Here is a 25,813-nt window from a genome sequence, read left to right as displayed (position 1 = left end):
CCTGCATGTCACAACCCTAGTATTCCTTTTAGGTCTCCCATTCAATTACTAGCCAGTGCTTGACCGTACTTCTGAGATCTAACCAGATCAGGGGAAGGGATGTATACCTTTATTTTAAAATTATGTTTGGGATTAATTACCCTTATTTTTGGAAGGTGAAATAGAAAAGACAAAACATTTGGTTAATGATAAATAGAAAGAATGAGAAAACCTAAAATTGTGATCTTCTTCTGGGCACTAGAGTTGCTAACTACCTGGCGAAAACAATGTCCTGTCCCTTTAATAAAGGCTTTGTGGGATGTTATGAACCATATGATGTTATTTACCTGCATGCCATGGGAAGCTTCAGCTGTTAAAGAGACAGGACATTTTTATCTAGGCCTATTGGTTATATGATGATGTTTGCAGCATGTTACAGAATTTTCACTGATAATTTTGGATAAAAGATGTTTTACATCATTACAACTCAATGCAAAGTAGAAGTCTTGTTTTCCACTTACTAGTTCCACATGTGTCAACTGCTGGGCCAAGGTATAGGGATCACTGCAGACACTTAACATTTCTCTTTGAATGGATGGAGGTTTACTTTTAAAAGCAACCACCTTGTCTGAGACAGCTGCATTGATCTTGACTATCCCTTCTTGTCCGTGGTTTAGAGTGGCAAGCTTCTGGTTCAGGGTTTGTAGAAGCTGGTTCATTTTTTTCCAGTATGCCTAAATAAGTGAAAAAGGGAAAGCCAATGAGCAAACTGCCAAACATAACAATGGGGGAAAACATTATTAGTAGTGGTTTAGATTGATGTTTCTGAAATCACATTATTCCAGAATGTCTGGTCAGCTTAATTTTACCTCCATTTTATGGCTCTCTATCACAATTCTGCATCCAGTCAGTAGAATATCTCTGCCAAATGCAACCCCAGTCCACTGACCACAATGTAAGTTCCATAGTGTCAGTAAAGAGGTGGCATGAAACCTATCTATCACTGTATGGTGTATCCTTCGAGTTGCATGGCGGAAAAGCATCTTGTTCAAGGAGCACTTGTTGAAGAAGAGAAAGAAGAGTTGGTTCTTATATCCTGCTTTTCTCTACCTGAAGGAGTCTCAAAGCAGTTTACAATTGCCTTCCCTGTCTTCTCCCCACAACAGGCACCCGGTGAGGTAGGTGAAGTCCTGATATTACTGCTCAGTCAGAACAGCTTTATCAGGGCTGTGGCATGCCCAAGGTCACCCAGCTGGCTGCATGTGGGGGACTGGGGAATCAAACCCGGCTCACCAGATTAGAAGTTCATGCTCCTAACCACTACACCAAGCTATACTTACTGCTACTAACCACTACATATCACTGTCCTTAATCTGAAATAAATAGATGCAAAAAATGTGCTTATTACAAATGACTTGTAGTAGTGAATATTTTTAAATAGGACAGGGTCCTATTAAATAAAAGAGTAAGGCCACCTGGGGAGGAGTTAGGGCGGGCCCTGTCCAGGATAAAAACTCAGAGGGCCCAATCAGAAGCTGCGAAGCGGCTCCTGATTGGGCCCTCCGAGTGTCCATCCAGGGCCAAGCAGCCAATGGGGAGGCGCGCAAAGTGCCTTCCTATTGGCCCCTCACCAGGACAGACCAAAATTCCATTCACCCAGCCCAGTCTGGCTGACAGTCTGGTCCTGACCAACGCAGGGAGAGGAGGTCAGTAGGGCTGCCAAGGGGGATGAGAACAGAGGCTTGGACAGGCTGCGCCAGCCCTTTTCGCCCCAAGGCTGTCCTAACTGTCATGTCCAACTGCAAATTGCCTCAGAACCCTGACAGAGCTGGCAGGAGGCTGCAGAGTGCTCCCTCCCCCTCCCTTCAGGCCTGCTGCGAAGGAGCCTCTGAGAGGCCCTGACTGAGGGGAGGGAGGCCTTTCCAAGAGCAACGCAGGAGAACCTGAGGGCCTTCCTTTTGAGGGGGGGGGGGACTTTCCCCTTCTGCCAAACAGTTGCCTGGCAGGGAGGCCACAGAAAAGCCCCTTCTCACTTAAAATACTGCTCTGGCCAGGGATTAGACACAGCTAAGCCATGTGTCTTTCTTCTTTGCAACTCTCTGCAGATTTGAGGCCACTGCACAGCATTATTCTGCAGAGGAAGCTGGCTCTTTTGTCTCCTGTTTCATCTGCACAACAACCCTGTGCAGTAGGCTTCAAGTCTTTCAATTCAACAACAACCTGTGTGGGAAGCCTTAAATGTTTCTTCTGTACCACAACCCTGTCCAAAGTAGCCCTTTCTGCCTGGGGAGCTGATCTTTATACTCTGCAGGTGAGCTGTAATTCCAGGAGCTCTCCAGGCCACACCTGTAGGTTGGCTACCCCTGGGTTGGAAATATTCCTGGAGGTTTGGAGGTGGGACTTCAAAATCGTACAATGCCTCAGAGTCCAGCCTTCAAAGAAGCCATTTTTGCCTGCAGTTGGGAGGGAGTGGTGCAGGTTTCTCTCTCCTGGGCTATGGGCTATGGCCAGCCCTTACCAGCAACTGTTTGTATTCTGGGGCGCAGACAGGCAGACCAGCATCAGTCCTGTGAGTCTGGAAAGTGCAGGAAGATCTAAATAAATATTTACAGCCTGAAACTGTAAATAGTGAACAAGAAAATGGCTGGAGATACATTGGAACTGACTTGACTTTTTCCAACCTTGGCCTGGCAAATAAATAAAAACAGTATAAAAAACCTTACTAAGGAAAAGACTGCTGTGCACAGAGAGTCTTCCTCTTAGGGTTGCCAGCTTCCATGTGAGGCTCTCTACCCCACCTCCCTCATGGGGAGTCTGCTATGGGGAGAGGAAGGGAAGACAATTGGAAAATGCTTTGAGACACTTGAAGCCTACTGGGTCATTGCGGCCCATTCCAAGTTCTCTCAGACCTCTCACAGCCCCACATCCCTCACAGGTTGACTATTGTGGGGAGACAAAGGGAAAAGATTCTTGTAAACCATGTTGAGACTCCTTTGGGTAGTAAACAACAGGGTACAAAAATCCATTCTTCTAAGGAGCAGCCTTCAAATAAGCCATTTTTGCCTGCAGTTGGGAGGGAGTGGTGCAGGAGTGTCCCTCCTGGCCTATGGGTTATGCCCAGCCCTTATCAGCAACTGTTTGTATTCTGGGGCGCAGACAGGCAGACCAGCATCAGTCCTGTGAGTCTGGAAAGTGCAGGAAGATCTAAATAAATATTTACAGCCTGAAACTAAATAGAGAACAAGTAAATGTCTGGAGACACATCGTAACTGAAATAGTAACTGGCAAATAACCTTGGCCTGGCAAATAAAAAAAAACAATATTAAAAACCTTACTAAGGTCAAGACTGCTGTGCACAGACAGTCTTCCTCTTAGGGTTGCCAGCTTCCCTGTGAGGCTCGCTACCCCACCTCCCTCATGGGGAGTCTGCTATGGGGAGAGAAGGGGAAGACGATTGGAAAATGCTTTGAGACACCTGAGGCCTGCTGGGTCACTGCGGCCCATTCCCAGTTCTCTCAGATCTCTCACAACCCTACATACCTCACAGGTTGACTATTGTGGAGAGACAAATGGAAAAGGTGTTTGTAAACCGCTTTGAGACTCCTTTGGGTAGTAAGCAATAGGGTACAAAAATCCATTCTTCTAAGGAGCAACCATGAAAGAAGCATGTGGGCACATAACATTTTACCAACAGTGAAAATATGGGAGACAGAAGGAACAGGGTGGACACCTGTGTACTGTGACTACCCTATGTGTATTAGGGCAGAGGGGCATTTCGGTGAATGTGGCCTAATTCACACAAGAAGGGAAATGACGCAGAACTGGGGGGAATTGGTTGCCATGTAATCTTCCCCTAAGAAGAGTCTCCAGTCTGATTTTCCCTTCACATATCTGAGGACATGGCTCTGGAAAGCTCATCTGTAACCACTATGCCAAAATTCCCAAAGATCAGTCCTCTCCCACACTCAACAAACATTCCACACCATAGGTTCTTGACACCCATATCTCCACACCCATGGCCTCATTTGCCACCATGCCACCACAACCTCCCACACAACACACATGACCACCCCATGCCCTTACAGACTGGACAACTCCCTCTTCCCACTGCCAAGCTCTAGCGCCCGTTGTATTCTTGGAGACAACGGGCTTTGTCCCTAGTTATTAATATTTCTGCTGCTTTCAATTTTAAATATCTGTTTTAGTGTAAACAGTACGGGCTTCAGTACAACTTTTCAACTGCCTACCAATGTTAGTCTTCATTCATAGCCAGTATCTAGAGTCAAATTAATAAGGCAATACATTTTATTAATAGTCAGCCTTTCTCACTGAGAGTCAAAGTTGATTGCACAGTGTGAATTGATAAAATCAATACAAAGGGACCTAATAAGCAATGTACTAGGACTACAATTGCAGAAATTTGGATAAGAACACTATATTAGACAGTAGCAACAGTAAAACCATTATGATGCACAAGTGAATGAAATGCAACTGGAGGTAAGGGAACACTAGAAACAACATCACATTGTGATATTATTTTTCATGAATTAATCTCTGTAAGGAAGAATAAGCATAGCTATTTTTTTTAATTTCCACTTGGATCACACAACTCATGGAAATCTTATTGCTGAGAAGGTGTTAACTTACTGATGGGACAGTTTCAGGTGGGTAGCCATATCCCCCCTTTCTGGCTCAGTGCATCCCTTAATCCATGTACCATGGTACTCCAGAGCCCATTCCATATGCTCTCCCTTCTGGATCCAGAATGGTCTGGTTCACCAGTGACAGTCATTTATTTTGTAGCAGGAACAACTAAACTATTCAATTCTAAGACCGGGGTCCTAAGGAGCTGTTCCATTGGTTCAGCAGCAAGTCCTATGACAAAATGTTATTTCTGGTTGTCGAGGAGGGCAACAGGATTTTTGCCAATCCACCCTCTTGCTCAAACTCCCACTTTGCCCTTTACACAGAACCTGATGTTACAATGACACACAGAAGCAGTTTCAGGGACAAAGAAGGCTGCAGTGGGACAGAGCAGCTACCTTACTCCTCTGCTTACCATATGCTTACTTTAACACAGCAGAAATTTGCCTGTTAAAAATATGCCTTAATTGATTTGCCAAAGAAAGAAACCATATGGAGTGCATGGTTAATTTTACCTCCATTTTATGGCTCTCTATCACAATTCTGCATCCAGTCAGTAGAATATCTCTGCCAAATGCAACCCCAGTCCACTGACCACAATGTAAGTTCCATAGTGTCAGTAAAGAGGTGGCATGAAACCTATCTATCTATTTTATTGCAGGTAACATTTTGAGGTTATTTAATGATGACAAGTTTCTTGACTAAAATAAATATTTATGGTATTTCTGGACCCAACCCCCTGGGAATGATCCGCCCTCCTTTGCTTTACTGCGCGTCATGACCATCAGCCTGAGTTGGGAGGGCGTGAACACCGTGTCCACCAATGGGTCTCTTTTACTGTCATACTGGGGGAGGCGCAAGAGCGCGTCGGCCAAAAAATTCATTTTCCCTGGCAGATGTTTGAGAGTAAAGTTGAACCGGGAGAAAAACTCCGCCCACCTCATTTGCTTGGCGGAAAGCGAGCGGGGCTGCTTGAGTGCCTGCAAGTTCTTATGGTCCATCCATACAACGAAAGGGAGAGCTGCCCCTTCCAACCAGTGTCTCCAGGTGGCCAGCGCCAGTTTCTCCAGGTGGCCAGTTATCATCACATTTTTCAAAGGATGGCAGAGAGTTCCTCCCCATGTTTATATCTCCACCTTTTAAACCATGGTTGGCACTGAACTAGCATTATATTTCTACTAAAGTTCATGTTTTGTTTTCTACCTTACTCAATTATTAATGGCAAGGTGTTGATAATAATGGTGCTAGCAAAAATCTGTTGCAAAATTACAGGTGCATTTTTTAAAAGCCCATCACGTTTGTGGTTTAATTGCTTCTTTAGGCTAACAGCTATCTCCACCATGGATGTTTTCTTTTTATGTTCATACTAGCAAGAGAGTCCATTGCAACCAGGAATGCATTGGGCACTAGAACCCAGGGGACACCGGCAGGCGCAGATCTCTCTCTCTCTCTCTCTCTCTCTCTCAGCAGGAGCCATCAGGGCTCCTTCATAGCAGGGAAGCAAGGGTAGCAGGGAAGCAGGGGTTGTTTGCAGTTTGGGGCTCGTTTGCAGTTTGTCACTGTCTGTCTGTCTCTCTCCCTCACAGCAGGAGCCATGGCAGGTAATCAGGGGTGGTTTGCGGTTTGGCAGGGCTCTCTGTGTCTCTGTGTGTCTCTCGCAGGCATCTGAGAGCAAAGTGGCTAGCATCCAGGGAAGGAGGGCGGGAGCTGGAGAGGGAGGACCAATGCCGCACCCTGATTGGCCCTATTCCATCTCGGACAGCCAGGACTCTCCACCCCCAGGGCTATTTCACAAATATTAAGAGGAACAATGGATAAGGATTGCTCCAAGCAGTTAAAGAGGTTTGCTTTAGTATCTGGCTAAAAAAGGACAATGAGCCTCTTGTGGCGCAGAGTGGTAAGGCAGCCGTCTGAAAGCTTTGCTCATGAGGTTGGGAGTTCGATCCCAGCAGCCGGCTCAAGGTTGACTCAGCCTTCCATCCTTCCGAGGTCGGTAAAATGAGTACCCAGCTTGCTGCTGGGGGGTAAACGGTCATGACTGGGGAAGGCACTGGCAAACCACCCCGTATTGAGTCTGCCATGAAAACGCTAGAGGGCATCACCCCAAGGGTCAGACATGACTCGGTGCTTGCACAGGGGATACCTTTACCTACTTTAAAAAAGGACAAAAAGAAAAAAGGATAGAGAGATAATTATGAGATTTCAAAAGAAGAAAACAATCTAAGCGGCTAAAAATAAAAATCAGTTGGGAGTTATTTGGAAGGGGAAAGCCCAGATAAAAAGATGCACAGTCATTTTCAATCATGTAATTAAAGTATCTTATTAGAGAAGGAAGCAGAATTAACAGGCAAACACATATGCTTATTTGCCCTGCTCAAGCAGTTCAAACCTAAGAACTTGTTAACATCCAACTCTGTTCCCATTGCTTTAAACGGGAGCCAAGAATGTCCTCTGCAAGTTTTCTGTTTGTGAAAATTTTCTTTGTTTTCCAGATAGTAGTAAAAGTGATTATTGAAATCCTGATAAAATATTAGAATCATAGAATCATAGAATAATAGAGTTGGAAGGGACCTAGTCCAACCCCCTGCACAATGCAGGACACCCCCAACCCTATTGCTCATCCACTGTAGCCTGCCACCCCCTTAAGCCTTCACAGAATCAGCCTCTCGGTCATATGGGCTATCCAACCTCTGCTTAAAAATTTCCAAAGATGGAGAACCCACCACCTCCCAAGGAAGCCTGTTCCACTGAGAAACCGCTCTAACTGTCAGGAACTTCTTCCTAATATTTAGATGGAATTTCTTTTGAATTAACAATATATATCAGGTGATTTCCAAACCATAAATATTCCAAGCCAATGGGGGGTAAGAAGAAGGGCTTGCTGCAGCCACTGCCCACCCCCTCTCGGCCCTGGTCAGATGTCACCATGGACTTTATCACGGATTTGCCCCTTAGCCACGGCAAAAGTGTAATTTGGGTGGTGGTGGACGCTTTTTCCAAGCAAGCCCATTTTGTTCCGTGCGTAGGGATGCCCTCGGCTGTGAAGCTGGCCTCCCTATTTGTCAACCACGTATACCGGCTACATGGAATCCCTAGTAGAATGCTCACGGATTGGGGCCCACAGTTCGTTGCCAAGTTCTGGCGGGAGCTCTTGAGACTGCTGGGAGTGGAGCAGGCCCTCACCTCTGGTTACCATCCTGAAACGAATGGGCAAACTGAGAGGGTGAACCAGATACTGGAACAGTACCTCCGCTGTTTTATCAACCATCAACAAAATGACTAGGTGTCCCTACTCCTGTTGGCTGAATTTGCCTATAACAATGGGGTACATGCTTCGACTGGTATGTCCCCATTCAAAGCCATCTATGGGGCGGACTTCTTAGCTGTGCCCACCTGGGAAATTTCTTCCCCCGAGGCCCCCAATGTGCAGAAGTGGGCTGGTGGAATCTCCAGAGCCTGGCCAGAGATTGTGAAGTGCTTAGAGGAAGCCAAGCAGGCCTACAAGGCTCAGGCTGACAAGAAACGAGTGGCAAACCCGGCCTGGGCTGTGGGGGACCTGGCATACTTATCCACGAAAAACCTGTGGTGCCAACAACCCTCCTGCAAATTAGGGGCTAAGTTTGTGGGCCCTTTCCGGGTGACCAGACTGATAAATGCTGTAACGGTGGAACTTGCCTTGCCAAAGACTTATAGAAATGTACACCCCGTTTTTCATTCCAGCTTGCTGAAACGTGCCCCGCCTCTGGATGCCTGGCACCCTCCCTTGTCTGCGCCTGTGCCTGTATTCATCAACAAGGACACCCACTACGAGGTCGACAAGATTCTGGACTCTCGTTGGCATAAAGGCAAACTTCAGTACCTGATTGAATGGAAGGATTTCCCTATGGGGGATAGGGAGTGGGTTGGTGCCTCTGACATCAAGGCACCCAGACTCCTTTGTGCGTTCCACCGGGAATCCCCTATGTGCCCTAGGCCCAGGGACAACGGGTGAGGGGAAGTTGTTTTTGGGTTGGAGGAATGTCAGGATCAGTGCCTGCTCTCTGCCATGAATTGTCCATGAACAGGGGTTACCCCATCTTGACTGTATTTCACTATTCTTTTTCCTGGCTTTTCATGTAACCCAAGCCTATTCTCTGTTCCCATGTTATCATGCTTTGTAGTGCCCTCTCTGAATTGTTTGTGCTTTGATCCCTGCCCGCTCGCTCTGCTTTTTGTAACAGCAACACTGTATCTTGTCACTAGGCGCCGGCCAGTCCAAGGACGTGCGAATTGTAGCACCTCTGGCAGGATGCCTGGGATGGCACCTGGGGAAGAGGGCACCCCTCCCCTTGGGAAATTCAAGTTTTGGGTGGGAGAATTGTATTGAAAAGAGCTTGCAATTCTATTGTGGGGTAGATTTGACTTCTTGAGTTATAGTGACTAGAGTAAACTTCCATTAAAGCTTTCTTATTATAGAAGTTTTGTTGTAAGTTCTTTTAGCGCTTGACAAGAGTCAGTGAAGGCCATTCTGCACGGCAGTGGCTGTGCAGGGCTACGAGCAGTGTGGTACCGCAGCACTTTATGTCCTGCAGTTTTCTGTGATCCCCTGGGAAACACAGTGGAGGCAAATAAGTTCTGCCATGTGGGGGGGGGGCTGTGGGGGGTGTCTGTCATTTTGCAGGAAGGTGGGATTGCATGGACCTTCCTGCAAAATAAAACACCTTGTTCCCCCCTGCGGTGCAGTGAAGCCAATCAGGGCATTTTTTGCCTCCTCTGGGTTACTGCAGGACAGGGAGAAGCTAGGCCTGGAAGGTCCAGCTCTTCCCTGTCCCCACAGTGGTCTTAGGGAACAGAGATTCTTCCGTGTTCCCTTAGCCTGGGGCAAATGAGGGCCTGATCTGTGGCAGGCCCAAGAGAGGGCCTGCCCGGCAGCTGTGTCATGTGAAAGTGGAGATTAGCTCCACTTCCATATGAGTGCTGTCTTGGCCTTTTCTGCCTATGCGGAATCAGCCTGAGACACACTGTACAGTGGGGGTTTGACAGCTAAGTGTGTACTGAATTCAAGTTCTACCCTGCTATAGATTAATTTGCATGTCTTCAGGCAAGCCAATCTCTTTTATCATTTGTTTCCTATTAGTAAAATTGCATTATGGTACGTAAATTGCAGACATGCTTTTCTATATAGCTGCTGGCACTGGCTGGTATAATCCAACAGTTCAGAGAGGATAACGTTTTTCATTCCTTTTTACCACCTCTGAAATCCCAACTGATATTTCACAGCACTAAAACATGATTTCCAAGCCTATGCAGCCATGGAATATTTCTTCATTAAAAATCTTTAAATATTTAATTTATAGTCTGCCTTTGTCACTGAGATTCAAGATGAATAGCATGGTATAAAACAATGTAATCTAATAGCATGAAGAATATAATAAGCAATACAAAAGGACTAAGATTTCAACTATTATAAACAGTTTCAACTATTATAAACAAAACATCAGACATATATTTATTATATTTATATAAATATTTTTTATATTTATATACCATCCTCCCCTTGCAGCTCAGGGCGGTTTACAGAGAACATGAACAGGTACAATATAAATTCAAAGTGAGCTTTGACTCGTGAAAGCTTACACCCTGGAAAATACTGTTGGTTTCTAATGTAATACTGGAATTATACAAGTAAAAACAATGGAGTAAGAATAGGATAATACATGCAAAAATAGATAATACATAGCATAGAGATTGGTACAGTCTACAGTCCTGTTCCCTTGATAAAAGTATGAGATAAAGCCCTTTTAAAGAAGGCTGGACTACTTGGATATACTAGTGTATTCTTGGGCAGGAGTTTTTCATGCAGAGTACACTAATCCACCTAAGACAGAACTCTTAAATCGAAACACAGTTACACCCTTCACTGAAGGCCACTGGTTTAGAAAGAGGAAAATCTGCGTAGAATAGCATTGACAATAATCATGCAGAGCCCAGCAATTTACATGTTCCAACAACTTCTTGTTTGGCCAAGTTCAAAATGGCTCTTAATGTATGGTTTCTAAACTGCCCCTGACTTTGAGGAAATCCAGCCAAGCCATATATTCCCAATCAGACATCAGACGGGAAAAAAGCATAAGGACTATTGAATTAACAGAAAACTAAACACCTGCCTTTAATAGAGGAAAATTTTCATTATTTGGAAAAATTATCAACCAACTTTCTGAAGCTTGGATCAATACACTGCACATAAGAACATAAGAAAAGCCATGCTGGATCAGGCCAGTGACCCATCCAGTCCACCATTCTGTGTCACAATGTGGCCAAAATCCAGGTGCCACCAGGAGGTCCACCACCAGGGGCAGGACTTCAGAAGCCCTCCCACTGTTGCTCCCCAAGCATCAAGAATACAGAGCATCACTGCCCCAAACATAGTGTTCCATCTATACTAGGGGTTCCCAAAGTGGGTGGTATACCCCCCAAAGGGGTGGTAGAAAGATCCAGAGGGGAGGGGAGGAATTTTGGGGCACTAGAGTGCAGTGTGGAATTTGAGGGCAGTAGGGGGCAGCAGTCTGACTCTTTGTGCTGTATTTTCCTAGCGAGAGATGTTCCAAGGTGTCATGACCTACCTCCCATGGATTTCCTTGGTGGTCTCCCATAGCAGTGCTGACCAGGATAACCCCTCCTTAGCTTTCTGAAGAAAACAAAAGCTTCAGCAGGTGGGCTGGATGGGATCATATTCCTGCTGAGCTCCTTCTCCTCCTCCTCAAACTTTGTCCCCCCTAGGCTCCAGCCCACATCTCCAGGAATTTCTTAATCCAGGGTTGGCAATTCTTCCCCAAAGTCTCCACCTTCTCCTGCTTGCTCCTGACCATGGGATTTCCCATTGCTTGCTTCTCTCCCCCCTCTCTCCATCTTCTCCTTCCTATTTATTTTTCTTCCCAGTAAGTGGCTTTACAAGTGACTTTTACAAATAATTAATTTTCCCCCAGACTAAAGTATGGCTGCTGCACAACAACCAAACAAGGAGAGTAGGCAATTTTGTGTTTTGAATTTGCAGTAGACCTAACACCAGGAAAGAGGTATATCGTGTGTGGGGGTGTATGTGGGGGTACAGTAGGGATGTTGCCTAGGAGCTAAGGGGGCAACAGCCTGAAAACATTTGGGAAGCACTGATCAATACCTTGCAGCTAATAGCCACTCATGAACTTCTGCTCCATATATTTATTCAATCCTCTCTTGATGCTGCTTATGCTTGTAGCTGCCACCATTTCCTGTGGCAGTGAATTCCACATGTTAATTACTCTGGGTAACAGGAGCAAGACTGTTGAAAAATTATCTTCCTGGGAACATCTGACTAGTTGTGAGTGCTTATTCACGGACAAATCATTTGATATTACCTGTGAAATTCTATGAATTAACCCTTTTAAGTTTGTTGACTTCAATAGACTTTAAAAGGTGTAATTCTGCTTTGAACTACCATGTAAGTAAGTGCCATTACCCTCACCTCATCACATGGAGCTATCCGGTGGATAATATCTTTCAAGCAGCCAATCATTCTCTCCTCTTGAAAGTCATATGGAAATGTTTCTGTCCATTCTGTCAATAACTGTAGAATTTTGGGTCCAAATTTTCTGATTCGGACCTGCAAAACAAAATTGATAAATGAAAACTTCAGAACAGCCAGGTAGCACATACCATCAGTAGTGACTTTATCCTCAAGCCAAGTATTCAATGGTGGCATATATATAGTACCAGCTGACATAATGCATTAAATTTAACATGCACCACTAATAACTCCATTCCTTTCAAAGGGTTCTCATGTAACAAAACACTGGATGAGATCAGGAAGTTTCCTTGTTTTATCTTATGGACAGAACACATCATCTAAGAAAGCAAAGAAGTTTCCTCCTTTTCCAACAAAACTGAAATAACCACGTTACCTTTTTTTCAACAGCTGGTTTCAGTGTACCATTTTCACGCTGTTTATGATGATTATAAGAAAGTAATTGAAGACCTATAAAATTTCTTGTGTGGTATGTGTGGGGGACTCTCCACTTCCTCTCCTGTTACTTTTTCTGTCCCTACACTATTATATATACACAAACCAAAGACAGATTCTTGGGGAGAAGAAGAATTGGAAATGCATCACATGTGCTTTCACTTTCCTTCTTCCAAAGCCAGGTCATGTATAATGAAGGCTGCCTGCCTCCTATGTCTTTATTACACTTTGAAGAAGACAGTTTTGAAGGGAAAACATATTGGAATCAGGTATTATGTACTAGAATGTACTCATGATGGAGGTGGCAAGGTATGGGTCAAGAGTCATAAAACCTAGAAAAGCAAAACCATCATTGCTAATACCCAAACCTTCAGCAGATGGAAAGTGGACAGGATAGGATTACCAAGACCCTCATGGCAACCAGCAGGTGATGGGAGAACTTACCCAGTGTGGGAAAGAGGCCCAGCTGATGTGCAGTGACATGCCTACCTCATTAACCATGTGACATGGAAATTATGTTCTGCTCTTTGGGCTAAAACTCTATGGTTAGTTTGGCTTCTACCATAGAGATTTTACTCAATAGCAAGAGTGTCATCTAACATCCCCAATATGATGATGTCACTTCCATAGGCATTTTATGTATGTATGTATATATTTATAATTTTATTATTATACCACTTCTCCCCATTGCGCATGTTGCTGCATGTCAGCTGGATCTCCCTCTTTTTCAGGGTCAGTTTCCCCTACCAGCCAGCTAATCAGCAGTGGGGCATTTCGACTACAGGTGTAGTCTGGCAGTCTTAGGATGGGAAATAGGAGGCTCCTACTAAAGACTTCCATACAGGTTACTAAAAAGCACTGGGAAAGTTAATTATCATCTGGCACCTGAAAGCTTGGAAATTTGGCTCCAGGTGAGTCTTAGTAGGGAGGGAGTTTCAGAATTTAAGTATTAAAACAGAAAAGACCACACTTTGCTTCACTTTGCTTCTGCCAGTGAAAGTACACAGAGTAGAGCATCCAAGAACCCTCTTAACTAGTCATCTGGGTGTAAGCTGCATGGAGCTTTTATTCCAATCCCAGGTTGATTCAGTCCCTGCCATCTACACAGAATGCGATTTCTGTTTTGATTTTGGGCAATTTAAAATTTCCCTCTGCAACAAGCAGGATTGATCCAGAGTCACCCTACCTTTTCCTTGCGATATCCAAGAGTGGTTTTAACTCTCAATATTTTTAGAATCAGATTGAGAAAGCATGTGTTGCATTTGCCATGGTAGAGAAGCCCTGATTGGCCAAGGCTGCCCAGGCTGTAAGCTTTTCTTAAAGGGGAAATCCTAATTTTCTCTCCCCAGAAGCTGCAGAAGCAGTAACTTCTGTGGGTAGAGATTTGCCTTGTGTTTTTTTTCTCCCTCCTCTGTTGTCTTCAATCCTCTTTCCCCCCTTCAAGAAAAGAGAAGAAAAGAAAAGAAAAAAAGGGAAGGGAAGGGAAGGGAAGGGAAGGGAAGGGAAGGGAAGGGAAGGGAAGGAAGAAAGAAAGAAAGAAAGAAAGAAAGAAAGAAAGAAAGAAAGAAAGAAAGAAAGAAAGAAAGAAAGAAAGAAAGAAAGAAAGAAAGAAAGAAAGAAAGAAAGAAAGAAAGAAAGAGGCTCTGTTTGGGCTTGGCTCTCCCCTCCCCTTCTGAGCCTCCCTAACCTTGTGCAGAACACTTTTCTGTTTCAATGGGGGGGGGGAGAGGAAGACTGAATTTAAATCAATCTAGATTCAGCAGGATCCACACTGGAAAAAAACAAAGTAAGTCAGAATCAGTCCTGGGTTCATACACGTCCTTCAGGAGCCCTGCGCTCAAAATCAATAATGTAGTGAACACATTTATGTTCTAGCAGCTTACTAATGAAAACATCCAAATATGTGACAGTGTCTTCCTTAGCTTAGTAAACAGCAGCTGAACTAATGAATTTTATGTGAGTTTAGTACCTTGCTGAGTGTAAACATAGGCTGTTTTTCACTCAGTAAATTATCACTTAATTCCAATCTTAATTTTCAATGATGGGTATTGTCAGATGAGATACAGAATCTTCTTTCTTCCTGTATGGCCACTTGCATAAAGAGGAATAAAAAGATATGAGGAATGTGCTGTTGACATTCTAACCATCACAGGGACAGTGGATGATCTAATATCCATTTTAACCCAGTTCTCAAAATGTGTTTGCAGCTGCATTTTCAAAAAAAGACACTCCATTGGTACCTGAAGTAACTGACAAAGTGTGTGCTATGTCCTACATAACACAACTTGGTGTGGAGCGGGGTGTGTATGTAGGTATTACTGAAAGCTACAGCAGCATCTCTTAAGCTGCAATGGGGTGAGCAAAAGTGGCAAGAACAATGGGATCTTGTTAGACAGTCATAAATTAAACACAGCACCAACTCATTGGGCTATATAAAGTTGTGCCATATATCTAGATGTATTTTTGTCTAAGGTGTTGGGTGAGACAGATCATGGTGCACACCTTTACAAATATTATTCAGCACAGGCATGGAAGACTAATGGGCAACTTCATTCTGCTACTGGGAGTTGACGATGATAACTAGAACAGTTCAAAGCAGTACCCAAGGCAAAAGGGGAGATGCATTAAACAAAACCGAAAGACACGCTGCTGCACTGACATCTGCTCTTGACAGTGCGTGGTTTAAATCCTGGCACCTTGCAGACTTCTGCAAAGCCTTGAAAGGAATTACAAGGAAATCTTGGAGGAAGACTGAGACAGGCTAGAAGTGAAAAGGAGAAGGGGATCTGAACTGACTGCCACACGCTTTGCCTAAAGCTTTGCTCTGGGGCAATGACTGTTCTTTTAGAATGTGACTGTGCCAAATGCTCAGCATCAGCACCCCCCCCCCCGTGTGTATGCACACAGATGACAAGGAATCAAAAGGGAAGAACTGCTGGGAGTCAAATCAGAAGCCTTCTCAAATCCATTCTAGCACTGTCAGATCCCTGCAGACAGGACGACACCCTTCATGCTGTCAATGTGACCAACCTTATCCAGCACTGGTTCATCCAGCTGCTGCTGCTCAATGCACTTGTGGCAAACGCGCGAGAGAAGTTCGTGAGGTTCAATGAAGAGTCGTGAGCTGAGCAGGAATGTAAAGATATAGGCCTTCTGGGAAAGAGAGAGAGGCAAGCTTAGTGGATGACAAGAGCAGGAAACAGGCCACATCATTTCTGAAAGGAACTTTCTAGCTAGCCCACTGCTGACAGAGAAAGGAGATTACACTTGCACCAAATAACCATCAGTAAAGTAGGCATCACTTTCTATGAGGCTGCAATGCATCTCAAGGCCCACAGACTCTACTGATTCATTAGGCTATTTCCTCCAATGCATGGACTTTCCTGACCCACTGGATCATTTCCTTCATTGAATGAGCTTTTCAGATGTTCAGAGCAGCCTCCTTGGCATTTGACTCACAGTCATGCGCTTAATGGTGATTCCCACACTGGAAGAGGGGTTAATCCTTCTTTTCCTGTCAGAATCATCCCAGGTTGTGAAGCCAAGTCAGTGAATAAGGGATCGTTTCCTTTTATTTGTTCTGGGGCATTTCTGTGGTTATCCTGTATTGTCTAATGTTCTAACCAAACGCCATGGTTTTCCTGCTGCTGAGTGCAAGTGCAGAGCTGCTTCTCCCTCACTCTGCCCTTGCAAGCCAACCAGCCAATCTGTGCCTCTGAGCATCTTCACAGAGCTTTCCATTGCCTTGCGCTACTCTTTGGGCAAATCCTAATCACTTTTGTCCTGATTATGGAGGTGAGCTTTCCATTGCTTTTTAACTAACTTTCATTAATTACATTTTGAACCTTCTACTTTCTTCAGTCTTGACTGTAGCCACTTAATGAAAATTTCACCCTGACTTCGATACCGAGGCTAGCCAGTTTCCACCAGATTTCAGAAGCTGGATGATCTAATATCCATTTTAACCCAGTTCTCAGCCCAGGTTAGCAATTTGGATGGAAGGTCTCAAAGGAATACCAGGGTCGTGACGTGGAGAGAGGCAATGGGAAACCACCTCTGGCTGTCTCTTGCCCTGAAAACCTCTCTAGGGGTCAGCATAAGTCAGCTGTGACTAGATGATGAAGAAGAAAAGTTGTTTCTTATATGCGTCTTTTCTATACCCGAAGGAGTCTCAAAATGGCTTACAGTTGCCTTCCCTTTCCTCTCCCCACAACAGACACCCTGTGAGGTGGGTGAGTCTGAGAGAGCCCTGATATTCCTGCTCAGTCAGAACAGTTTTATCAGTACGGTGGCAAGCCCAAGGTCACCCAGCTGGTTGCATGTGGAGGAGGAGTGGGGAGTCAAACCCAGCTCACCAGATTAGAAGTCAGTACTCCTAACCACTACACCAAGCTGGCTCTTCATACCACCAATAATAGTTTCAGAACTTTGCTGGAGTTCTTAGTATCTCAGATGTGCTTACTAGCGAAGGCAGTGCTCTCCTCATAGTGAAGGAATTGTTGCTAGGGATAAGGGGGAGAGAAAAGAAGGCTCCAGTTTCATTTAGGGTGATCACTCCACAAGCAACCAGAGGTGATGGCAATGGGTTACCACACCCAATCCATCCAGGGATAATTAGTGTGTACAGAAGGGAGGAGAGGGGGTTTCAGTCTGTTGCCCCAGTCTGTTGCCCTCAGGCAAAACCCCTTACATGAACACTTCCACTATTGAGGTACATGTCACACATCCATCAGTATAAATACAAATACAAATAGTAAACTGAATAATTCTTGCTGAATTACACCCATGAGGATAAGTCCAGGATACTGCTGCCAATGGAACTGCATCAGAGCAAAATGACTAAAACACTGTAACATGGACAACTATGATCATTTTAACACCTAGCATGCAAAAAAAAAAACCATGAAATAAAGAATACTCTTTGGCTTCATAACCATCAGATGCATGAACAGATTAGAACATTTTGACATATCCATGGAACTATTGGATTATTCTTTTTGCTTGTTTCATTCACAGAGAAAAGAATTTACAGTACGTATGGGCCAGAAGGTGAAACTCAAATACTTTGGCCACCTCATGAGAAGGAAGGACTCCCTGGAGAAGAGCCTAATGCTGGGAGCGATCGAGGGCAAAAGAAAAAGGGGACAGAGAATGAGGTGGCTGGATGGAGTCACTGAAACAGTCAGTGCAAACCTAAATGGACTCCAGAGAATGGTAGAGGACAGGAAGGCCTGGAGGATCATTGTCCATGGGATCGCAATGGGTTGGATACGACTTCGCACCTAACAACATGGCCCAGAAGGAAATGTCATGTGTCTTTGCATTTACTGGCTCTGCAGCATTAACTTGGAGAGTGTATCTACCTCACTGCACCTGTTGCTTTCAAAAAAATAACTATGGTTTCCATGGATTAAGGCTGAAGTCTCCCTCTCTTTAAAATATGTTTTTTGGAAATCAGTGACATTTCCAGGCAAAAGTGTTTAGAACTGAGGGTTACAGCAGCTCACTTATGACACATTTTTTGCCAGCTAGATGTGACAACAAGAGCCAATTGAAGACTGGCTGTAATTGAACCTTGTTATACATATGTAAGAGTAACTGTAGTAAGTGGAATTTAAGAACCCTTAACTGTGAATTCAACTGCAGTGTTAGGAAGCAAGTACTAGCAATATTAAGAACATTTCCCCTCTGCTTTTTGTCAGGCTGCTCTTGGAATACAAGATTTGTATACCCTTCCTTTGGCTTCATCTCAGTCATTGTGATAAAGCTTGGCAAAAGGTAGATACCATCTATACCTAAAGTATGAAGTGGGCTCTTGTTGACATACATTTATGTTAAAATAAATCTGTCCCAAGCTTCCTTCCTGGCAGCAGGAAATGAAGAAAACCCAAGAAGTGAAAATTTAACTCCATAAACAGCATGACCCTCAGTTTGCAAGACCGAAGCAAGATGGTTAACTAGGGCAGGGGTCCCCAACCCCCGGGCCGCAAAGGCTGTCATACCGGGCCGCCAGCAGCCGCGCCTGCCTCCCCCCCCTGCAGCGAGAGGGCGGGAAAGAGGCCGGCGCGGCAGCCGGCATGGCAGGCGCGGCAGCCAGCGCGGCAGCTACGCAAACGCGCACGCACGGAACTGCCGCGCATGCGCGTTTGCGCCCCCTGGTGGCCAAAACGTGCATGCATGGCAACCCTGCGCATGCGTGTTAGTGCCACCTGGTGGCCAAAACGCGCATGCGCAGCAATTGGGCATGCGCGTTTATGAGCAACTGCGGCAGCCGGGCCGCTGGCTCTCCCCCACCCCCGGAGGCGGTCCCCGACCAGGAGAAGGTTGGGGACCGCTAAACTAGGGGAGATACTGGAGGTCATTAATTCGTAGGGTAGCCATAAGTTAGAAGTGACTTGATAGCATTTAATACATACACATATGGCATTGAAGCTACCAACAGCCCCTGCTGTGATGAGTACAGTGCTCTTGAAGGCTTCTGCTGAGGAGGCTGTCAAAGGTTTACTGGCTCTTGGCCATTAATAGCTTGAAAGGTCAAAACCAACACCTTTAATTGAACTCTGAAACAACATTTCAGGATCACAGTAACGCGCCAGTTTCTGTCAACAACAAAGCAGCTGCATTCAACACTAACTGAATTCTCCAAATTGTCTTCAAGAGCAGCCTATGCAGAGCAGCCCTTGGCCATTCGTATGGTCTCTTTTTAAGATTCCTATGTTTGCTATATCCTGACAAATTATGTCCTGTCACAGATTGAGATTCTCTTTTCTGCAAAAGAACAGCTCCCACTCAGAAGAATGTGAACAGCTGTTGAAGATCAACTACTTTATTGCTTGTTCCATCTTGACAGTGTGTCTCTTCTGTCAAACTTTAGGCCAGCTAAGAATGTGGCCCTATTTTAAAAATAGCCCAACTAAGGCTAAATCACCAGGAACCAGAACTTTGTGTCCTGTGATCATCTTCTAATGCAGCAGAATCACAAGTAGGACACTCTCTCAGGTGCAGATCAGTGTTGCATACCCTTTTAACCTCATGTTATTTTAAAGTTAGTTTAAAATACGGGGGGGGGGGGACGGGGGGACACAGTTTGCATGAAGCAATGAGCCAATTTATCAAAATTAAGCAGTAGTTTACAATAACAAAGTCCTTACCTCAGGGTAGTACTCAGCTGTAGGTATAAGATGCTGGATCAAAGCATCGAGAGAGGCTGAGGTAAGGTTTCCATCTTGAAAGATCAGCCCTCCTTCATCATCTTCTTTGGATGGATGGAGATTGTGAGGGCTGAAGCCACAGGGAGTAAACATGTTGGTAGAGCTCAGCGTTTGGGGCATGCCTTCCTGCAGTACAGGAAAGACAGATGAACAACATATTAACATGAGGAGACAAGTTAAATCAAAGCTATAGCCATAAACGGAAATGTTGCCAGAAACTTAATGAAGCAAAAAAAGCCTGAGATGATAAGTTTGGCAGGAGATTTGGTCCTTTTTTCATGTCTTCTGTTGGAATTTGCTTTTCAGGTTTAAAATATGTCTATGAAGAAAACCCCTTCCCTTCTTGATAGGTATCCCAACACAGACATATTTTCAAATTTTTGTACTCTTGTTATTTATATGACATTAAAAAAAACTAATTAAATAATTTCTATCCTGTCTTCCCCCATGGCTCAAGGTGGCTTATAATATGTAATTAAAGCATCATATCATGATAGAACCCCCAAATTCGTTGCCAATCTAATAAAACATAAGACGCAAAAAAAAAAAAAAGATTACATTGTCAGTGTAAACAGAAAGAGCCTCCTGAAGCTTTCACCATTCCCTTCTAAAGTTACCAACTCCAGGTTGGAAAATTCCAGATGATTTGGGGATGGATCCTTAGGAGTGTGTTGTTTGGGAAGGGAACTCAGTGGGGATTTGAGGCTGGAGAATCTGCCCCCCCAGCAGCCATTTTCTTTGGGGAACTGATCTCTGTGGTCTAGAGATCAGATGAAATCCCCAGAGAACTCAAGGATCTACCTGGATACTGGCAATCCTACTTCCCCTCATATCGTTGGGTAACCCATTCCATAAGCTAGAAACAACCTCATAAAACCACAGGTTTTCATTGATACTTGGGGGCCAACTTTTAATCAGGGAGCAACCAGAACGTACTATCCTTAATACTATAGGGCGGGGGTCATCAACCCCTGGTCCGTTGGCCCAGTACTGGGCCGCCAGCAGCCCCCAGTGAGAAGCTCGCCAGGCCGCGAGCGTAGCGGCCGCTTCGTTTGCGGCCCAGCTAGTTTCTCGCTGCGAGTGGGAGGAGAAGAGGCAGGTGCGGCTGCCAGCACGGCGGTAACGCAAACGTGCATGCGCGGAGCTGCTGCGCATGCGTGTTTCCGCCCCTGCTGGCAAAAACGTGCATGCGTGGCAACTCTGTGCGTGCATGTTAGTGCCCCCTGCTGGCAAAAACACGCATGCGTGGCAACTGCACATGCACATTTGCGCGCAGCTACCGCGAATGTGCGGCGCCTGCTCCATCAGCTCTCTCTCACCCCCGGAGGCAGTCCCCGACCACAGAAAGGTTGGGGATCACTGCTATAGGGGATTCATGAGGATATGCAAAAGATAGTCACACACACACACAATACCTTTATTGGCATAAAGCAGATTAGCAAAATGAACAGAGATAGTCAGGACACATCAATCAGTTTAAGTTTAAAAACTGAAGACAAAAATTCAGGCATAATAAAAGTGACATTAGCATCCTTATCACTCAATAAAAATAGGCAGATCAGGTCTTTTGAATAGTTTCTCTATTTTGATATAAAAGGTGTAATACGCCTTCGCTGGACAATAAACAAGGGACAATCCAGTAAGATATGTTGCATGGTGTCAGGAGTGTTTAATTCACAGGGACATAGTCTATTTTCGAAAGGAATCTTGGCAAATCTCCCTTGTAATACTTTGGATGGAAAGGCGTTGAGCTGAGCAAGGGAAAACGCTCTGCGATAAAGGGGATTTGCCAAGTTATAGAAATAAGCCGGCATTATCCCATGCTTCACTTGGAGACCAAGAACACGGGGAGAGCAAATTGCCGGAACAGTAGGATGGACTTTTTGGAATTCCTGATCAAGGAACCTTTGTTTAATTTTGGCGCATAATGGAAGATTCATTCAGAGATAAGATGTAATCGTAGTCAATGCCAGTTTGTTGGAGTGTAGTCAGGATGGTAGAGAATCATTTAAATTTAAAAGAGTCTCTCAATAAACAGGCCAATAGACTATCTGATCGAACCCTAAAATGCAGTTTTAGCCAATATTTGAAATCCAGGCCTTAGTTTTGAGAAGATTATGGCTGATTTCGAGACGTAAGGAGGAGTAAGGGACACAATTTGGAGTTCCCCAAATCTGCCGGAAAAAGGCAGACTATAGCCTTCCCAAGTTTTTGTTAAAAGCTGAGATCCACAGATAAAATTTGGGGAAGAATTTTTGAGTCAAACACACAACAGGCAGCTGGGACAAACTGATTACCTTTAAAGAAGGAAAAACATTTTAAATGGGTAGTGGAACATTTAGCCTGCAAAATAATCCTATTTCTATGTTTGGTCCAGTGCAAGTTATGTTGGAAGGTGATTCCTAAATATTTGAACCATTTGACCTGCTCAATTTGATGACCACCAATACGCCAGTTTAAGGGGGACCACTTCTGTGCAAAGACCATCACTTTGGTTTTTTCAAAGTTAATTGATAGGTCATTAAGTTGGCAATATTCATAAAAAGCATTCAGATATCTTTTCAGACCAATTCTGGAATAGGAAATCAAGACTGTATCATCAGCATATAGAAGAAGTGGGATTGGCAGTTTATCTAGTTTGGGTACCCTTTTTACAGCTATCGACCAATCAGGAATATTCTCTGAATCCTGGCTTAACTCAGTCATTGTGCCTATTTACAAAAATGTTGGTTCTAGCTCTCCAGAAAATTATCGTCCTATTAGCCTTCTATCACCCGTAAAATGTACGCCAAACATCTAGAACTTAAGCTACTACATTGGGCGACTTCAAATGACCTAATAGGTCCCGAACAAATTGGCTTTACTAAAAATTGTTCTACCCTAGACCTCTATTCTCTTACAAATATCTTCATACAGGTAGGAGAAAACTCTATGCAGAAGATAGTCCTTTAGATATGTTCTAAATGTTAGGAAGTTGCTGAGTTCTGATTGTTGTGAATTCCCTGAGGTCTGAAATATTTCAGGACTGAAATGACAATATGTTTGTCTTCTTTGTAACTAAAAAGCCAAAGTTTCAGCTGTTACTTGTAGGTAAAGTGGTTGATACTATATAGTCTGGAAGTTTGCTTGGGAGCCCGGGTTTCTATTTTAAGTCTGGGTGTGAATCAGTTGAGAAACTTTGCTAAACCAGGTTCTTTCTCACACCCCACTCACCTTCTGTCAAAGAACACAAATAATGTCTTACTCTGCAAGCTGTACATTTAAAACAACAAAAAATTAATGGAAATATATTAGCAGCTATTTAAGGATTTCACAAACAAGCAGAAACCTGAAATTGTGGTGGAAGGATCCAAGTGAGGAATTAAAAAACAAAAAACTTGCTGAAGGACCAGTTCCTTGGACTTGTTATAGAGTGGGGAGGACCTTCCCATAACAGGGCTCAGCTTCCAGGATGACAGTGTAGTTACAGCACTAACCAGCCTCCTATGAAACCTGAAGTAGGCTGTCACTTGTGGCACCAGCAGCCACCAGTCCAGCACTTTATCATTGCTGTTGCTTACATCATCATTCATGGCAAGTTTTTCTATTGTATCTAAATTCAGTCTATGACTGCCAGGAGGTCATACTTTGTCTGGGTCCATCTGGGTCCTTAGGTCAAGTTCTAATGGCAATACATAGGTATAGTAAGAATAGCAAAAGTTAGAAAAGGGCTTGACAGTTGATTTTCTAAAGGTTGAGAAGAGTAGAAAGAAAAAAATTCCATATTTTCTCCCACACTTTCTTTTTGTGTAGCTCCTATCAATTCAGTGGCACAGAGCTTAAAAGGAACATAAAGTTACAATCAACATAATGTTGACACTTGCTTTTCATTGCGGAGGAGAAGTAAGATTATACAATGGAATGGCCATTCAGAGACTCTGAAGTGACATTTAGCAAACAACAGTGACTCCACTATTCCCTGAAATTTTGACCAGTGACTAACATGTGTCATATCACAAGTCTGACTATAGAAAAACAGGATTTAACTTGCATGAGGAAGTCAATACATTGGACCCAAACATTCTCAAAATTCAGGCATTATCCACAAAAACAGACTGATTGGTTGACTCTGGTTAGTCTCAGGGTGGTGCACAACAATTGCAATAGAAGCTTCTGGTAAAAACAATAACATTAATAAAAGTATTAAACAGATTAAACAATATCTTAGTGTCCCATTTGTTTTTCATTCCATGGCTTTGTTCTGTCTCATGTCTCTCCAGCCATTTGTCATAAGAAATGGGGGGGGGGCACATGTGGGTTCAACCATATGTCCAGGAGGCCACAAATCAAAATACATGCCAGTTGGTACCAGAACATGTTTACATCCCTTTACAAAGAAGCTACACAGATATTGCCAGTACTGGCTGACATGTGGATCATCAGCCCCAACAAAACCTTCTTATTAAAACCAAAATAGACTCTATGGGAGCTTGTTCTTAATTTCAAAGGAAAAATATTTGTTAACAGTAATTGAATCTGTGTTGCTCTGAGAAGGACAGAAGCCACAGCAGGAAGTTTTCTTCAAAGGGAGTGCAATATGCCTGTTAAATAAGAATCCCTCCCGATTCAAATAATTGCTGCTGTTGGTCAACTGTGTTTCATAAAGATGGCCAAATTCCATTTGCTATTTTCAGCTTTCCCCACCATCTTGATGTTTTGTTTCCATGGCAGTAATAATCAGTAGTGTACATGTTTGGATAAACTGAAGGATAAAGCTCACAATGTGGAACTATCATAGCCAGAAGGGTTTTCTTAAAAAAACAACATATACTCTCAAAAGTGATATATGAAAGAATCCCGTTTCACAGTTTATTTTTTGCAGTTCTTCCCCCCATTTGCATTAGCTAATGGAAACATACTTGAACAGAAGGTTCCTAGATATTGGCAAAAAAAATTATATACAAGAGAGCCTCTTGTGGTGCAGAGTGGTAAGCGGCAGAAATGCTGTCTGAAGCTGTCTGTCCATGAGGTTGGGAGTTTGATCCCAGCAGCCGGCTCAAGGTTGACTTGGCCTTCCATCCTTCTGAGGTCGGTAAAATGAGTACCCAGCTTGCTGGGGGGTAAACGGTAATGACTGGGGAAGGGACTGGCAAACGCTGGAGGGTGTCACCCCTTGGGTCAGACATGACTCAGTGCTTGCACAGGGAATACTTTTACTTTTATATATAATGCATCTTTACATTTCTTTTGAAAGATAAACCAAAGTGACCCATTCTTGAAGTCACTTCTGAATTTTTAATCTAAATTGAAAAGCATGCTTAGCAAATGTGTGGATTTTGCCTGGAGTTGTTGGCATATATCTGTACCCAAAAGAAACCACTACTTGTTCAAAGGCAGCTATTTCCAATTGATTGACCAACTGAGGGGGCATAGAATCAACATTAATGTTGAATGTGCATGAAACTTAGACACCATTTGCTTTCATTCAATGTCAATAGGAGTTGTTTGTATCTCTGCAGGCATTTACTTTTTTTGCCAGCTCTTGAAATGACCGTAGGGGGTTACAAAATAACAGGCCATACAGCCTAAGTGGCTTAGTATAGCACAGTGGTTAAGCAAATGAACTCTGAGCAGGAAAACCCCAGGAACTCATTTGGTGACCTTAGGAAAACCATCATCCTTCAGTTATACCCCTATTTATTATGGAGCTGTTGATCTGTTGAGAGCCAGTTCGGTGTAGTGGTTAGGAGTGCGGACTTCTAATCTGGCATGACAGGTTCAATTCTGCGCTCCCCCACATGCAACCAGCTGGGTGACCTTGAGCTTGCCACAGCACTGATAAAACTGTTCTGACCGAGCAGTGATATCAGGGCTCTCTCAGCCTCACCCACCTCACAGGGTGTCTGTTGTGGGGAGAGGAATTGGAAGGTGACTGTATGCCACTTTGAGCCTCCTTCGGGTAGGGAAAAGCAGCATATAAGAACCAACTCCTCCTCCTCCTCCTTTTGCTTTTTCTGTGGTACAT

At 44.0% G+C, this 25,813-nt stretch overlaps 1 protein-coding gene across 10 annotated transcripts in view; it reads right to left on the bottom strand.

Moving 5' to 3' along the window:
• Window positions 1–25,813, bottom strand: part of RASGEF1C (RasGEF domain family member 1C) — a 148,941-nt gene that overhangs the window by 45,969 nt on the left and 77,159 nt on the right. For 9 of the 10 annotated variants that reach the window (XR_013229230.1, XR_013229229.1, XM_077326698.1 and 6 more), the window contains 4 exons: window positions 19,750–19,935; window positions 15,629–15,751; window positions 12,104–12,241; window positions 501–713 (listed from right to left, as the gene is read on the bottom strand). Coding sequence is in view for 8 of the 10 variants with exons in the window: in XM_077326698.1 (XP_077182813.1) it covers window positions 501–713; window positions 12,104–12,241; window positions 15,629–15,751; window positions 19,750–19,935 (660 nt within the window). In the remaining 2 variants the exon portion in view is untranslated. The remainder of the gene's footprint in view (window positions 1–500; window positions 714–12,103; window positions 12,242–15,628; window positions 15,752–19,749; window positions 19,936–25,813) is intronic. The other variant, XM_077326696.1, reaches the window with a different exon arrangement.

Source organism: Paroedura picta, chromosome 3 (assembly GCF_049243985.1).
Source record: "Paroedura picta isolate Pp20150507F chromosome 3, Ppicta_v3.0, whole genome shotgun sequence".
In the NCBI taxonomy this organism is placed as follows: domain Eukaryota; kingdom Metazoa; phylum Chordata; class Lepidosauria; order Squamata; family Gekkonidae; genus Paroedura; species Paroedura picta.
This window is presented reverse-complemented; position numbering and strand designations above follow the sequence as displayed.